Source organism: Teleopsis dalmanni, chromosome X (genome assembly GCF_002237135.1).
Source record: "Teleopsis dalmanni isolate 2A chromosome X, ASM223713v2, whole genome shotgun sequence".
Taxonomy (NCBI): Eukaryota; Metazoa; Arthropoda; class Insecta; order Diptera; family Diopsidae; genus Teleopsis; species Teleopsis dalmanni.
In genome coordinates, this window is record NC_051848.1 from 21,105,436 (window position 1) to 21,123,728 (window position 18,293).

At 31.6% G+C, this 18,293-nt stretch overlaps 2 protein-coding genes across 4 annotated transcripts; both read right to left on the bottom strand.

The window, feature by feature from the left end:
• Positions 1–503: 503 nt before the first annotated feature.
• LOC119689891 (cytochrome P450 4d1) lies at positions 504–9,881 on the bottom strand. Of its 2 annotated transcripts, none has more exons than XM_038104820.1 (4): positions 9,098–9,881; positions 3,170–3,239; positions 963–1,528; positions 504–902 (listed from the first exon to the last, which is right to left on the bottom strand). In XM_038104820.1, the coding sequence occupies exons 1-4, from the start codon at positions 9,648–9,650 to the stop codon at positions 553–555; spliced, it is 1,539 nt and encodes a 512-aa protein (XP_037960748.1). In that variant the 5' UTR covers positions 9,651–9,881; the 3' UTR covers positions 504–552. The 2 variants fall into 2 exon arrangements, with proteins under 2 accessions (XP_037960748.1, XP_037960747.1); XM_038104819.1 differs by lacking the exon at positions 9,098–9,881 and adding an exon at positions 3,628–4,208.
• A 2,899-nt stretch (positions 9,882–12,780) lies between these two features.
• Positions 12,781–16,472, bottom strand: LOC119687962 (signal transducing adapter molecule 1-like; the record flags this gene model as incomplete). 2 transcript variants are annotated; one of them, XM_038102533.1, is given in 5 exon segments in its annotated part: positions 12,781–12,976; positions 13,034–13,686; positions 14,751–15,747; positions 15,816–16,112; positions 16,195–16,472. In XM_038102533.1, coding segments are annotated over 5 exon segments (2,237 nt in total), but the record flags the coding sequence as incomplete, so codon positions are not given.
• Positions 16,473–18,293: the final 1,821 nt, after the last annotated feature.

Here is an 18,293-nt window from a genome sequence, read left to right on the forward strand (position 1 = left end):
CGTATGTTTATTCCCTATTAATGCATAATAACATAACTGATTGATAAAGTCGATTTGAGAGTTATTGTGTAGGTTTTGCAAAAAATATAGTTGACAAATTCATCCATGATGCAGTAATGTAACTAGAATTGAAAACCTTCTGGAGAAGAATTTAAGTAGACTCATTTCAGATATTACAAAATTTATTCACTTTCTAATATCGATCAAGACCGATCAAGACCGATCAAGTGTCTGGTATAGGATGTCATTTTGTTATAGGATGTTCATTTTAAACTACGGATTTGTGGATGTACACATATAAAACCACAAAAGGCAGGCAATACTTTAATCAAACATTAAGAGTACATATACTACGTGGTTGCCATTCTAGGGTGTTACCATGTAACACAAGTACTGAGCTTGTTTTCGAGATTGTATATGTTATGATTTTTTTAATATATCTTATATCAAATAAAGAATTGTGTAGAAAAAATTAATAAATAAATAATTAAAAGAGAATCAAATTTACATATTGAAAATTTATTATAAAAATGTAATAATATAAATCATTATTTAATATACGCGTGGAGTCATTTTAAACATTAACGGGTCCTTTGGTCTAAGGATGAGTTCAGCTATTAACATCGGCGGAATTTCCGCGTTTCCAACAAATTCGACTTCAAAGTTACGTAACACATTTGCGACTACGGTTTTAATTTCCAACATAGCAAATTTTTGGCCAATACAGTTACGTGGACCAGCTGAAAATGGTATATACGCATATGGATTCATTTTTTCAGCACTTGTTACAACGTCAAATCGTTCTGGCTTAAAAGAATTTGGATCTGGAAACAGTTCTTCCATGCGACCTAAATGTAATGGTGATATTCCTATGTTCGTTCCTGCTGGAATTGTTTTTCCATCTATGAAGAAAAATCTAAAATTACTTATATTTTTAAATAGATTTCGTATTTGATTTTAACTTATTTCGCATTCGTTGAGTACTTTTCGACCTAAAAGTGGCACTGATGGAAAAAGTCTTAAGGTTTCTTTAATACATAACTCAATATAGTGCAGTTGATTTAAATATTCATAAGTAACTTTTGTGTTCTTATCTTTGCCAAGCACAGATACAATCTCTTCAACACATTTTCGTTGGCATTCTGGATTTATCGCAATGTTATAGAAAAAGAAATTTATAGCCGAGGACGTAGTGTCGTGCCCCTCAAACATAAAAGTATCTACTTCTTCACGTATATCTAAATTAGTCAATGGCTTTCCATCAACCTCTGATTGTAATAGTATATCAAGAAAAGCCATTTTTCGTTTGGCGCCCACATCGGTGATGTCTTCATTCTTTTCAGAAGATTTAGTTTTGTTTTCTTGAGCCTTGAGTATTTCCTCGCGCCTTTGTACAATAATTTTCTCAGTAAAGCTGTGAAGCACATTCAATGCCTTTTTCTCTTCCTGTGCTAATTTTGTAAATTTGTAGGTCAGGTCAAACCGATATAAAATATCAAACATTCGTTTATGCATTACAGTTGAAATTCTGCAAGAAAAAAAAAACCCAATTGATCTTATTATTTATTCTTATTATATTTCTACTCATCACAAGAATTTATTTTCTCTACTAAATTTATAGATTAGCCCTTTAAAGATAAGGATTGCTTAGATAGTTACAATAAAAATAAAATAATCTGACAAAGTCCGCTCTAAGCTTGCTGCAGCGATATTCCATTTTTTTTAGTTTCTGAGAAAAAAGATTCTTCGAGATTCTTTAAATGTATGTTGTTTGTAAAGATTTCGACTTCATGCAAACCGTTACTAAGTTTCTTCTGTGCTAAACTGTGCTAGGCATCTGTATGAAATTTGGTCAAGAAATCCAACACTTTCATTGAGATGCCCCGTAGAGATATCACTTCTGTGATAGATTTGCTTACAGGTCACTACAGATTAGGAAACAATGCTAGAAGATTGAATTTCCCTTTTAATTATATATATTGTAGTTGTAGAAAGGACTATGGAAGCACCTCCATCTATTTGTGCCTTCTTGCCCAACAATGCGCGGCGCTGCCTTACTATTCTAGAGGCCTCCTTTTTTAAAGATTTTGAGAAACTGCAACAGATCTTATTAAATAGCATTTTAAGCTTTGTTATGGTGGTGTTAGACTTCTGAGCTTTTCCCTTATACGGTAACACAATGGGCCAATAGGCCTAAGTGGATTCTATTGGATTGCCGCTAAAACCACACCTAAACTAATATTTCAACAAAATTTAGGTGAAATTTTATTTTTAATTCAGTAGAAGTAAGCCATATAATAGTGCAATAAGAGACCCATTATCACGGACAGCTAATATTTAAGCCCGAAGAATTTTTAGTGGGAAATCCATCTTGTTGAGACAACATTTTGATATATAAATGTTCTTGCAAAATGTTATGAACACATATATCTAAAACTTTAATTGTATTCCCAATCTTGTTTTCTTTATTCAGATTATGAAATTTGCCCTACATACAATAGTTGTAGTTATATTTTTATTTCATCAATCATGCTACTCAGCATATTTGGTACTTATACTCATATGACTTCAACGAGTCGGTAAGCGGCTTTCGAATGATTTCATATGATGGTGTGACGACTCTAACTCTTAAGACGGTTAAATCTTAAATGATTACAAGCTCGAAGTTAAGGTAGAGTCTGTGAAACATCTGATCACCAAATGTGATGCACTTTTTTAACCCATTCTAGAGTTCATTTGTAAAATATGGTCGAATGATTGCACAAAAAGGACGATCCTGCAAACTATATCTACTATCGCAAGAACAGACTTTTTAATATTACATATAAAAATATGTGAAACCGACTTTATGGAAGATTGAAGTTAATCATCAACGAACAGATTGGATCTTATAAGTATAACTACGATTGAATTTGATATCCCAGTAAAACTTATCCAGCTATGTGAAATGGTGTTAGTGTTGGAAAAAATCTGTCCGAGATATCTGAAAGCAAACGAGGTTTCTGACAGGGTACGTTCTTATCCCCTGAGTTTTTCAACCTGATATTAGAATGAATAGTTTGAGCAGAAGTGAATCACATTGGCATAGAAGAACAGTTACGAACAGTTTATTTTTTTTGATTTCATTTTTTAATTACTTATAATAATAATATTTAGTATCATTACTCACGTTTTTACAGCTCTTACATATTCCGAATCAGCATTAGTTTGTGCGTTAATGGAAACGCCCATTGCAGATTCTGCAAAAAACATGAATACAAAAATTTAAATATTAAAGCAAACATCAGTCAGCAATTAAGATATTATTTATTCATATATATTATTAAAAGTATTTTATTTAATTAACATTTTAACAATATTTCGCAACGAAAAAATGTGACCACCAGGCCAGGACCTTTGCTAAGGCCAGGACCTTTCTATTGATTTCTTTAAACAAAATACAATCAATAACTTTATGTAGTAGGTTCTAGTTATAGAATATTTTAAAAAGTCTTAATGTAAAGAGTTGCAATAAATTTAGTTAATTATCTTATGTATTATAAAATGATCTCCAGTTTATGAGATTTTAAAACTGAAAATTTTTTGCCAATAAAACTAAGGTTTATAACACTCAAAAAAAATATTCACCACAAATTGTGTCCAATGTACACAAATTAATCCAATTGTAGATATCAAATCCATGCTTGGTCTGCATTTCGGACTCCTTTTTTAAATTCTTTAATAAAATACGCGATTCTTTATCAAAAACTTCAATAAATTGATCAAGAATTTTGAAATGAAAAGCGGGAGTTATAACTTTACGCCTCTTATGCCATTTTCTGCCACGACTTACTAATAATCCTTCCTGCAGCCATGGTTCCAACATTTTATACTCTCCAGCTTTATCATTGAAACGCGTTGTACTAAGAATCATCTCTACGTCCTTAATATCACTCATGATCATATTTAATTCTGGGCCTAACCAAATTTTTATTGTTCTCCCATGAGTCTCCATAAAATCCATTATTTGCACTATGTATTGATCTGGGGTTTTGCCAATGAAATAGTGGCCATGGCCAATAATTGGCAGGGCAGGTGGGCTTGGTATATTTTTAGTGACATCTATTAAATGTTTATATTTGAATAGGTAAATTGAAAGTATCGCTAACCAAATGGTAACCGATATAAACACAAGCACAAAAAACATTTTCAACGCACTAATTATGAATGTCAAGGCAATCAAACAATTTCAATAAAACTATTTTGTTTTTAAATTAACCGCATACAATATTAAAGTTAAACGATCAATAAATGGATTTCGGAAAGATAATCTAATCATACTAAACTGATAAATAAAATAAATTTTCACATTCGCTTTGCATTTCCAAATTGTTCTGTATGTTTATGTTATCAAGTCTTTTCCCTCAGGGAGATTGTTAATGGCAAATCGGTTTTGTGCTGTTTACCCAGCGATAAATAACTATTACGAGTATATATAACAACAAATTCAAACGACATCAACTTACACTGATGGAGATATACATTTTACACTGATTATATATAGTTTTGAATATCAGGGAGAATATCAGGGAGAAGTGTGATTATCTTCTCCTTCCACTGTCGTTTAGAGCTATCATCATTATTCTTGACATTGTCTGATTATTTGCAAGAGTTTAAAGTACAATACAAAAATATCAAAATAACTGCATTTTCTTTATGTACTTGTACGTGTAGACCACGCCTATAAAAATTTCTATATAAAAACTACTGATAAAATACTTTTGTATATAAAACCAAAGTTCAAATATATTTATTAGTATGATTTTCACTTTTTATACACTTAACACATACATTGTGACCGAAAAGTTTTCGGAAATTCTCATTTAAAATTCGCGCGCTGTATATTTTTCGATATTTTAAGTTTATGTAGTTTGGCAGCACTGTCCTTAATTACTATGCCAAAAATGAGCGCGATCTGTCAGACAGTTCGTTTACGGCAGCTGTTGAAACCAGTTCACCTCAGTAGTGCGTTGCGAAAAAAACAATGGAAAAAAATATTGATCAAAGAGTTTGCATCAAATTTTGTGTTTCGAACGAATTTTCGTGTGCAGAATCGTTGCGAATGCTACAAAAGGCTTATGGGGAATCAGTTTTATCGAAAACTCAAGTTTATGAGTGGTACAAAGCCTTTCAGGACTGTCGTACGACCGTCGAAGACATGCCGCGTTCTGGACGACCTTCGACCTCTACCACCGACGAAAACATTGAAAAGGCAAAGGAAATCGTGTTCAAAAATCCTCATGTGAGTGTTAGAGAGATAGCACGAGAGCTAGGCATCGGTCGTGAGATGGCTCGTTTGATTTTGGTGGACAATTTGTGTATGCGACGTGTCAACGCTCGGCTTTTTCCGATTCACCTCAATTTGTTCCAAAAACACCATCGTGGACAGGTCTCGTTAGACATGCTTGATCGTGCCAATTCCGATCCAACTTTCATGGAACGCATCATAACGGGTGACGAGACATGGGTCTACGAGTACGACATGCAAACAAGCCAACAATCATCGGAATGGAGAGGAAAAGACGAGCCGAAACCGAAAAAACCACGCCAAAGTCGCTCGAAAATCAAGGCAATGCTGATTGTTTTCTTCGATATTCGTGGTGTGGTGCATCATGAATTCGTCCCTGAAGGACAAACAGTCAATAAAGCCTATTATTTGACTGTTTTAAGACGTTTGCGTGAAAATATCCGCCGTAAACGGCCTCAATTGTGGAAGGATAATTCATGGATTTTTCATGACGATAATGCTCCCTCGCACCGAGCCAACATTATCAACGATTTTAAGGCCAAACATTCAATAAATACCATCGAACAGCCCCCGTATTCACCTGATCTTGCACCGTGTGACTTTTTCCTGTTTCCCAAACTCAAATTACCACTCAGAGGAACGCGTTTTGAATCCATAGAAGACGTAAAACAGAATTCGCAGAGGAAACTCAAAGCCATACCGGAAAGCGCCTATAAAAAATGTTTTGATGATTGGAAGAAACGTTGGCATTTGTGTATCGCTTCTAATGGAGCATATTTTGAAGGAGATAAAATAAATATTGATGAAGATTAAGAATTTTGCGTTTTATTTAAAATTTCCGGAAACTTTTCGGTCACAATGTACCTATGAATAAATGGAGTTTATTAAGGTTGTCAAGATGTATTGGAGATAGACACTCCAAGGCTTAATGGATTGTTTGTAAATATGTATATTATCCCATTACAATTATTAAAAATATCAGTATGATTTTCATAAATATTAATGCTGACCAGCTATTATGAAAGTTGCAGAATCGGAATCGAAGTTCATTAATCAAATTTATATGAATAGCAACAACTTGTTCAACTGTAGGTGCAATTTTAGAACTTTCTCAGTTTTCGGCTATATTTTCAACATGGTTTTTACATATGTGAGGATATATAAAGTGTCAGATAGCAGATAGAGACAAAAAAAGACTTGATCTACTACAAATACAGAAGAACTTTTTTATTTGTATGTGATGTAGATATGTTGCAATCATATGTAACTATATCGTTATAACTATATCATTATGAAACCAATCATAAAACTTGTAACGATTACATTTAAAAAATCTGATCCTGACATGAAGAGAAAACCGCGGACACTGTGAGAATAAGTTAATGTTACTGTAGAAAACAAGGAATACCGCGTACCCATCTTTTCTATTCATTAGAAATTTACTAAATGTTATGGTTATCAACACTATAAAAAACAGTGTTAATTTATTATAAACTTACTAATTAGTTAGAAAACACGTAACATCGCGTACCCATCTTTCTATTTATTATAAACTTACTTAACAATTTCATTAGCTACATCACAGAAAATATATAATATCGCTGCTCTATTTTTTCAGTGATTTTAAGTTTACCTAATAATTTCGTTAGCGGAACTATAGAAAGTAGATATTATCGCAGCCCTTTCTTTTTATTCATTATAAGCTTACTTAATAATTTAGTTATCTACACCATAAAAAGCAGATAATATCACATACCCACCTTTCTATCGATTATAAACTTACTTAATAATTTCGTTAGCTACACCACAGAAAACAGAGAATATCGCGACCCTACCTTTCTATTGATTAAAAGCTTCATAATTTTCAAAGATTCCAAAGATTCATACTACCCAAAGCTTCCCAATAACTGTTACATTCATATGCAATTTACTTTCTGGAAAATCTGTAGTTTGTGTTATAGAATTTTCTTTGCACTTCATCAGGAATTACTTATAAAAATAACATTTCTATATATAGTAATTTTGCAAATCCTTCTCTAAATATTCATTTTCTTGTAAAATTCTTTGAATAAGTTTCAAAATAATTTTGAATAGATGAAAGATCCATCCATCTAAACTTCTTTTACGAAAGTGAGTAATACAAAGTTTAAAGCATGAGCGTTACCCAATAAATTAATTTTATGGAATAATATATTACATGGCTTATTGTTAAACCCATTTGGTACTCTCCAGGCATATTTTATGAGCCATCAATAGAATTAAAATTGAACTTTCTAATATCTACATTCATGCTCACTTAGAAAACGAAAACGGTAATCAAATCACACTTTTCCAATTTTTAAAACCTAGTACTTAAACAATATATGGAATTTGATTAATTTGGGAATATATAACGAAAATATTATGCTAACATGAAACCGGTGATGCACTATAAATGTAAGATCTGCAAAATATTATAGCCAGAACACATCTCAAGTGAAGAACGTTATAGCCGAGTACACATAGAGAAGTCGAAAGTTATCCTAAGTGTTCTCAAAATACTTAACACGATAATGCGAACTTAAGTTTAATAATTTTCATCATAAACTACATATGTATTAGACCCGTCTGTACAAGGTATAGTTTGTGTACGTATATCAAAAAAAGAAATAAAGTTATAGTTATATTTGTTGGAAAACTACAATTCGTGGTAGTCATACCACAGTATTAATGCCGATCATGATATAAAACTAATGATTCCAGTATATTGTCAGATCAACGGTTTTATTCATCGAAAATAATGTTCAAACACTTTAAATTCCTAATGCCCACTACTTCTTAATGCCCATGCTAAACGACTATTTTAAAGAATAATGATGCCAATTTCTATGTAAAAATTTTAATAAAATTTGGTATAAATTCTAATAAATATTTGTTATTATAATTGACCTAATGTTGTTCTTTCAGATTACTGATGTGTAGAAACCAATGCAGAAAAACTGCATATTCCTAATGGTAATATTTTTGGAGAAAACTTAGGAGAAAAAGTAGTAATCAAGCATTTCTCCTACAGCAAGAAACAGGTTATGAGGAATGTATCTCTTTGATAGTTTAAAAGGATGGATATAATCTTTTCTCTTTAAGTTTCTTGGAAGTTACGCATTAGTAAAACGAAGAATAATCACTGATTATAAGAAGTGGAAAAATATCTATTGAACTCTGCCACAGCAATCACAATTGAGTTATTAAGATAATGAAATATATTGTAGTTTTGAACCAGTGACTCTACTTCTTTACTGTTTATCAAAATAGAAGATGGGTAATAATCATTATAGCGTACATAACTGATTAACACTTTTCAAAATTTACTACAAAAATAGTGTTTCATGTGCAAAAAAATTGTTTGCTGGGATACAAATTTAACGAGAAGTTGTTAATGTTATTTCTTAGTTATTTATAGACATGCATTGCTTCGTACATTGCATACGATGTAGTGAATCTGTATAAATGACGGTGACGCAACAACAAAAACTATTGTAAAACCAATTTCAATTAATTTTTTAATATGTAATAATATTGTTTATAGTAGTCTTTCCTAATGAAATGGTCTATAGCTTCCTTTGGATTTACATACACAGAAGAAAATTTTCATATTTTCATAAATTTTCATAAGAGCATCACAAAAATATATATGTAAATCTGTACTTTAAAGCACTAATGATATATACTTAAATTTATATATACTCAAATAAAAACCTCGATAAAATTAATTACTATTTCAAATGTTTAACTGTGGTCCATTTACTTAAATTTATTTATAACTTAACTTACCGCAAATTGTATCAAGTGTCAACAGTGTGATCCATTGATTCAAATCAATAGCTTCTGAATTCTTAATGCTTTGTTGTAGGTTCTTGACAAACACAGTTGACTCACGATTAAATATTTCTATAAATTGATCGAGTATTTTAAAGTGAAATGCTGGAGTTAACACCTTTCTTCGCTTGAACCATTTTCTAGGGCGACTGATCAGCAAACCTTCAGTCAGCCATGGACGCAGTAAGCTATATTCACTTGATTTATCCAATAGCACCGTTGTGCCGAGCACTAACTCCACATCTTTTAATTCGCTCATAAATATCGAAAATTCAAACCCAAACCAAATTTTGACGGTTTTACCATATTTTTCGAATAAATTTGCAACAACTAAAACCACTTCTTCCGGTTTTATATTAAAAAATATATCTGCATTTCCGATTAGTGGCCACGGCACCGGACCCAAAAATTGCTGCGATAAGTATAGAACACGTAAATATCTTTTTAAAAGCCATAAAAACAGAAATATTATGAGAATAAGAACTGTCCACGTGAAACCGTCAAACATCTCGAACTTTACCGATCGAATAAAACCTTAAATTAAAACTAATTTAAATAACATTAGGCATCAGAATTTTATTGTCGAATCCAGAATACTCTTAGAGCAGATAACCTTAACTGACCTATCTTAACAAGTACGTGTGAATGTGATTGCAGTCAGAATTATTTTTCTGACACATTTTATTGTGGCACTAAAAATGTTTTGCCAACAATGCAAATTAAATATTTGCAAGTCATTATTGCTTTAATTATATTAAATTACAATAATTTTATCAAGAGCAATTAATCTTAAAACTTTTATAATTCAGTTAGTCTTTTTATTTAGATTGCTTTCTCGCTTGTTAAATATAAAAATTAGCAATATTAAATTTTTTTATGAAATTGAATCATGTTTTGATTTAGAGAAAATAGCTTAATTAATTACTCGAATGAAATGAACAATTCTACAAGCAAATAGTAAACAAACATACATTTAATTATTTAAATTAATTTATTTCTGGGTTCTTCCATATGTACACTCACCATCAACTACGGATACCGCGATCTTGATGAACACAAATAAACACTCGATACCAAATATTTTTAATTCGATATGTTTCTTTCTGTAATTACTGGATGCTTGATATCGAAAGGAAAGTACTTTGAACAAGATATATCGTTCTGCATAGATTATTACAACAAAAATATCAACGCAAAAGGTATGTACTTGCAAGAAAATAAGTAAGTGAATACTATTGAAAAATGCGTTCATAAATCCAATAGACTTTCTTTAATAAGAATTCAAAACTAAATAGAAACAGTATAAAGAATTATGTTGGAATACACCTGAAGTGATCTATGTCAAAATTGTATATTTGGTGGGTACCTGCAAGCAAACAGAGAAAGATATAATTAAAAAATCCAATAATAAATATAAATGTAATCATCAAATAAGTTGGAATAAAATAAAAGAAACAAACAAGATAGGGGATACCTATATCCTTTAATCAGAAACGCGAATACCGAGAAAAAAGAAGAAAAAGCAACACCTAACAATATTCTTTACAAAGGTTCAGATCCGGCAAAATTGAGGCAATTCACTATAGAAAAGTGTTTACTAATAAACTTGCAGGACATCCAAAATAAATATATTCCAAAAAATTATTTTTAATTAATGCCGATATTTAAAAAGGAAGAGATTTTTCAACAAATTAAAGTACAATATTTAGAAACGTCTTCGATATCATCAGAATTGGAGCAATACCGACAATACTGGAGCAATATGACAAACAATTTTAAAGTAAGGCGACAAAGCAGAATATCATGAAGAGGTGTTATAGAAACAGTTAAGTAATAACAATTTTGTGTATTTTTATAACAATGGTAATAATAATTACGTTAGAATATATAATCAATGTTTATTCGTTCTTCGATCTAACCTGTAAATTTGACCTAACAATGAAAACACAGTTATTAATCACTGAAAATGATTTAATTTTTTTTTTTTCGAAGTACTCTCCATGATAATCAACACATTTTTGCATTCGATTGAACTAATTTTCGAGATAGTTTTGTCACCCTGAAGTTGATATCTCCAAAATCACGGTTTTGAATGCCTCAAAAACCTGTTCCACCGCACGCCACACATTTTTTCTCAATGTTTAGGAACAATATGTCATTGGTTACTAAGTTGGGACTGATGTGTGGAAATTCACATTATTGTGGAGTATCTTCGTTCGACGGTTGGTTTTTCTCAAGAATTGACTTGTGCCAAGAATTGAAGACTTGAGGCAAACAAATGGTTGTATACCACTCAGAATAGACCGTTCTACGTTAACGTCGCACATATCTGTTCTCCTACAATGCACAGAAACCTTCGTCCAATTGACCTTTGGACCCACCCCATTGAAGTGGCCAGATTTCTCCGTCTGAACCTGAATTAATGCTTAATTAAGTCCCACCCACCAAATCAACCCCATATCCTCACCACACCACTTCCTCACCCATGTTAATCGTCTTGTACATCCTTTCATTTTATCTGCTTAGAAGTCTCAGTAGTTTACAACATCAGAAACTAATGCATTTTCTTAGATAATCAGAATCAATTGTCATGAGTTTCCATATGTAAAGTCCCTTTTGGAAAAAGTGTGGAGTACTTGGTCGTCGAACTCAACGACTTGCTTCTGGAGGTTACAAGAACAGCCGAATCTACGTCCTGGAATCACTCGTCTATCTTGACGACGAAGTACCATTAATTACCCCTAAAGGGGTTTTACAAGTAAATTCCCACGGGCTACAAAAACAACAACAACAGTAACTTGTTGTTCCGGTCATTCCGGTCACTCTTGGAACCTTTGTCAGTATTTGTAACTCATTTTATATCATCTGCTCAATAGATCTCTGCTAGTTACCACTACAACAACATCAGTTAAATAAACGCAGTAATTACAACCAAGTTTTTGTAAACTATTATAAGAAATTTTATAAGAATTGAATACTATGTGATACCATAGAAATCGATACCTATCAAAATTAATGTTACCTGATAAATATATAACTTTTAACTTAACTTTTTGTTCTTATATTTTTTCCACAATAATTACAACTTCAATTATTATAAACATTTATGTTTTTTTCTTGTTGTATTATTTGAAATATATGTACTTGTATATGCAATAGTTATAAATTTTTTAATAATAATAATGGTTTCTGATATCTTTTCATATATATGTTTATATGTATATATATAATAATTGCGTAATTAATAATTTATAAAATAAAATTTATATAGATTTAAATATTTGTTTTATTAATAAGAATACATAAAATCAACTTCAAAAACATGTTTAATAATGTATAAATAATTTATATCCAATTTCTAAAACTAAAGAATGTTCATGAGTAGTACAAATAGTACATAGTAGATAGTAGATAGAGTACGTGGACACAAGCATTGCAAAGAAAATTACCAGAAACATACTAGGAAACAATAGTTTATAGTTTATATCATCTCGTTTATCATCAGTATTTATATTTTAAAAGTTCTTGTTTCGTATTTATATTTTTGTTAATAAATTTCTATTTTGCTTATAAGTGTATTACTTTTTTTTATTATTGTAAGCAACTGTAAAGTACAGAGCAATAAATTTATTCCTAAATTTTAATATATATATATTTGCCTGCTTTTACACTCTTTGCATTTCTTTCATTTAACTAAATCATTTATAATTTTCACCTCCTGGAGGATCAGATCAAACGGATTAAATCAGCCAATCACAAACACATAAAGGAAACATCATTTGAACGGCAAAGAGATGCTTGCTACATGCAATCAGTATAGTTTTACCGTTGTTGCTGATAAATTGGAATGTTAGCTTTTTGTTCATTTTGCACAATAAAATTTTGGTTTACCGGATGATTGATTCCCATTGACATGGCAGACATTTGTTGCTGTAATTGACTAAATTGATCCGTATTATTATTGTTACTATGATTTTGGTTAAGCTGTTGTTGGTGTTGGTGTTGTGGTTGTGGTTGTTGTTGCTGCTGAAGAACTGGTAATTGCATCATGCCTGGCACTCCATTAGTCAACTGTGGCTGTGGTACAAAATTTTGTGGTCCATTTGGCATTGGTGTTGTATATGGTTGATGCTGTTGCTGTTGTAATTGATGAGGTTGTTGCTGTGGTGGAATCTGTTGTGGCAAATATGTTCCTGGTGGAGCTTGATGTAGTGGTGGTATAAATTGTTGTTGCTGCTGTGTTGACTGTTGTGGTAGTTGTAACATAGAACCACCTTGAGTTTGCGTTTCATTTGCAATAACTGATGTTGTGCCATTGAGTGGCATTGGCGATGTAGTTGTTGTTGGTGCCGTAGTAGGAAGCTGTTGAGAATATTGAGACTGCGATGGCTGTTGTTGTTGTTGTTGCTGCTGCTGTGGATACTGCGATTGTGGTGGTAATTGCTGTTGTGTTTGCTGTGGTAACATTTGAAAATTTTGTGGATGTGGATGTGGATGTTGCATTTGTTGTCCAAGTGGCATTGACGAATTTATGTGTGGCAATGCTGTAAATGTTAAAATAAACAATTTAATTTAATTTATTTTTAATGAAAAAAATTTGAATGAAGTTTAATAAAAACAATCACTTAACCTGATAAATAAGAAGTGTGCCAATAGACAATATTTATTAATAATAGTAATACATAATAACATAATTTAACTTATATAAAAATAAATTGTTTTATTTAAATACAATATCTACCCAGCAGCTTATAGTGGTGTCGATGCCAGAAGAATCCGAAATGCATTGATGCTTTATTGAGGTTTTAAGTAGCTTTAAGGAATCGATATGCCAAATTTATTGTTTTATGCTGTATTTCACGTCAATATTTTCATGCGCAATATTATGCATACACATATACGCTTATATATAACTTTTTAATAAAAAATATAATATTAATTTATTTATTTATTATTTTAAAATACATATAATAATAAAATATATATACAAATATAAATGATTTTTATATGAAATTTTCGATTTTTTAGTGATACTTTTAGATGCTTTGTGTTAATGCATCGATTTTTTTCTCCTGCTGGGTATATGGTATAAGATGAATACAAAGAAAAATATAAAATAAATAATACTTATTAATAATAATTATAAATATTTATACAATTTAACTTATATGAAAAAGAATGAATTTAAAATGAATTTAATTTTTTTATTTGAATACAATAACTATATAAGATGAATACGCAGTTATATATTATAAAAAATAATAATTAAATTTGTCTATCATATTCTTCAAAAATAATTAATATTCGTGCCTTAAAAAGGAAAAACTCAAAAAAAAACTATTTTTTGTACGCAAAAATAAAACTTTTAATGTAATAGAAATAGAAATAAATAGAAATTTTAACTATATATATTTGTATAAAAAAATTTAGCAAATACTAAATTTATTATTCAATTAATTAAAAATAAATTAAAAATTTGATAAATTAATCAAATAGTTTTATGCTTAAAACTTTTTAACCAACAACTTTCAAAGATCCAGATATTAACTACAAGCACACCCTTTAAGCATTATTATATATCAATATATATTCGTAACTCTATATTTACCATTCATAAGGCTATTCATTGGTTGTGAATTAAGATGTCCATTTTGTAGTGACATTGGCACAGATATTTGCTGCTGGCCAACGCTTAAAATTGGTAACTGCGCGTTTGGTGGAAAAGTACTACCAGGCACACCCATAATATCTGTATTAGGAATTGATGCATCATTTGTTGGTGGTACTGTCATTGGTGGTAATTGACCTGTATTGCTGTATGGTAACGAATGAAGCCCATAGTTAGCGGACATTTGAGGAGCATAACCACGTAACCCCCACGTAGACCCCCTCTGTTCAGGAGACGCACCGTAACCTGGGTATTGTTGCATCATATTACCACTTCGTAAAATATTACCATTATTCATCATGGCACCATCACGCATCAAAGAATGATACATATTAATTGCATCTACCAAATCACTCGACAATTGCGTTAATTGTGCATGCTTGCGATCAATATGTTCAAGTTCTGCATCAATTAAAGGACCCATTTGATGTACTTCTTGTTCTAAGCGTAACATTTCATCGCTATCTTGTGATGGATCTTCAGGATTTGCCTCATGCAACAAATGCAGCAAACGATCTATTTTTATTTCATCAATTTCAACTTGTTGATTGGCAGCTGCAACGGCAGCAGCTTCAGTCTTTTGTTGCAGCTCCTTAACGTCATCATCAAATTGTACATTTTTCTTTGACTTACTTTGTTGGTTAATATCTAAACGTTCTGGATCAACAGATAAGTCTGCAGTAACAAAATTAGATGGGAACAAACCATCACCACGTTGATTCATACCCTTCCACCAATTCGGATCTGTATCATCTAAAACGTGTATAATTTCACCAGCAAAGAAAGTCAATTCATTTTCTTCAGCAGCTTCAAAATCATATAAAGCACGCACTTTACGTGGTTCTGTTTGTGATGTTGCTGAATTATTGGAACCAGTACCAGTTGAATTAACACTTCCTAACGAACCGGCACCCGCTACTGATGGATACAGTGAAGGCTATTTATTTAATGGAAAAAAAAATCAACATGGAGAATATGTTTAAAATATAAAATTTTACTACATACATAAGCTGAACTGGTGTTACTAGTAGCACTGCTAGAACCAACTTGATGTTTCGGACTAGATTTGGAATCTTTCAGCGATAGTTGAATCGCATAGGCAATTTCAGCTTCTTCTTGTTGTTGAGTATTTGCAGCATTTTGCTCCTTTGATGCAGATGATTTTGATTTTGGTTTATCAGATAAACTACCAAAATCATAATCTTCATGCATAAGTTTCTCGCACAGTGAAGGGATTAAATTTAGCTCAGGATCTTTTTTATAATCAGTTTCAGCCCAAGATTTTAGCACCTGACACATTCGCTGTTATATATAATTGTTATATATAAATGATTTATTGAAAACATATAAGTGTATAAGAACATAATGTTATTAAAATACTTACAGCTGCCACTTTTGGTTGTGATTTTGTTAATAAGCGTCGAAATTCAGTTTCAAACTCATATGAAGCAATCACTAGATGGAACGGCTTGCCACAATTACTTGAGCATGCATCCAAAAGTGTTATAGCCTGCATAATAACATGTGGATCTTCATGATTCATTCGTTTCAAAATTGCTCTTAGACATTCCTTAGCTGAACCAGTATTTGAAGTGACCATATCGCATACATCGAGTATTGATCCCCAATTTTCGTTCACATTATTCTCACTTGTCGCTTTTTCTATAAGTAAATTTAAAGCAATTAATAAGCAAACTGGATATAGTTCATATGTTCATATATAGTTTTTTTAAAATGATTTGATAAATTGACACAAACAGTTCAATCACTATCAGTTCAAAATATTGCACGTTATTATATATATTTCTTTTTTATCAATTTTTCATGTCGGATGTATAACATAATCATTTTCTTTATTGTTTAACAGTTATTTTTCAAAAATATTTACTCTAAAAACGAACCCTCCTCCCGCTAAACTTGTTTAACTACAGCGAAACTGCCAACGTCATCAGCAGACTGAAGCAGCATTTGGTTTGGTATCGCCATCCAAACTAAAGTTCAGAGAAACTGCTACAGATATGCCGACAATACCAGCAGATGCACCAAACACCAAACTTGCAGTTAGTTCATACTTTCCGTGTTTTAATTTCGGGACGTCAGAACTGGGACGGTCACTTGATAACACCTAATGCTCTTTCATGACTTTTTACTAATGGCTTGAGTACTGAAAAGGAGGTGGTATATTTTTCGACAATTTGAACAGCAAATACCACTTTGTCTTGGTTTCACACAAATCTGTCTCTCAAACAAAAATTCGTAGAATCTCGATACCCATAGAACTAATTTCTGAATTTAAATTTAAAAGGATAGTGAACGTGGTTCTTAACGACAACCAAACTGGATTTATAGCCCTGATCTATACGATTGCGTCATTAAAACTAGTCCATGAATGTAAATGTATAAAAAACTATGTGAACAGACAAAACAATTTCACCAATGAACCCAAAACATTTAATCATTTCTTGGCTTGCTTAAATCTGTTGTGTTGGTTTTATCTGCAGTCAGTGAAAAAGACAAAGGTTTTCTAATGAAACTATGTCGCAGGTACTATAGATTACTAATTGCGACCACTGACCACACCATCTGCCAGAAACACCTTTTTAAGTATAGTTGAGAATAGCTTATATTCACTTTGTTTGGATGGCGACACAATAGAACATTTCTTTTTATCTTGCTCGTTACGTCCCAACGTCGTAATTGACACAAATATCAGTTTCTAATCTCTTCCAAGTATTCTTCGCTTCCTTAAAAGGAGCTAAAAATGTTTGTAATATATCGAAATGAGATTCACAGTCTGAGTCTGAGTCTAAGTGCTGTGTATCTTTCTACAAATCATTTCTAAAAACTTGTTTTAGTGGTTTAAGGGCACACACGGTTGTTGTTGTTGTTGTTGTTGTTGTTGTAACCTGCGAATATCTATCAAACAGATATAATAAAAGGATTTACAAATACTTAAAGGATAGAGCCCTAAAATTATTTGCGAAAACTGACAGACTTACCAACACCGCGTTATCAAATCTCAAAATGGTTAAAGGCTCCTCGGGGAGGTATGCAGATCTGAGGTCAATTATTGCTTAGTCTGATGAAGTCCTAAACAATAATCTAGTCAAGGTGTAAAGAGGGGTTTTGAAATTAACTTGAGTTAAAAAAGAGTATAAGTGCTTAAGTGGTCTAGCTCGAAACAGCATCAACATAATAATTACAAATATGTATACATACAATGTGGAAGAGTAATAGTAGTGTAAGGTGGTGGGGATTGTTTAGAAGTGAAAATGAACCAGCTTACACTTTGACTTTCAATACTGTTCATCTACCGAAAAAAAAAGAAATATTGAAATTGAAGTTCGAATACATGGATTAAACACTTTATATGTCCGAAGAGATTTAAATTGCGCAAAATTGAAGAAAGTTTCGTGCAGACTTAGGTTGTTCGAAAAAAACATGCAAGGTCATTGTTTTTAATTTGATAACAATTAATTATAT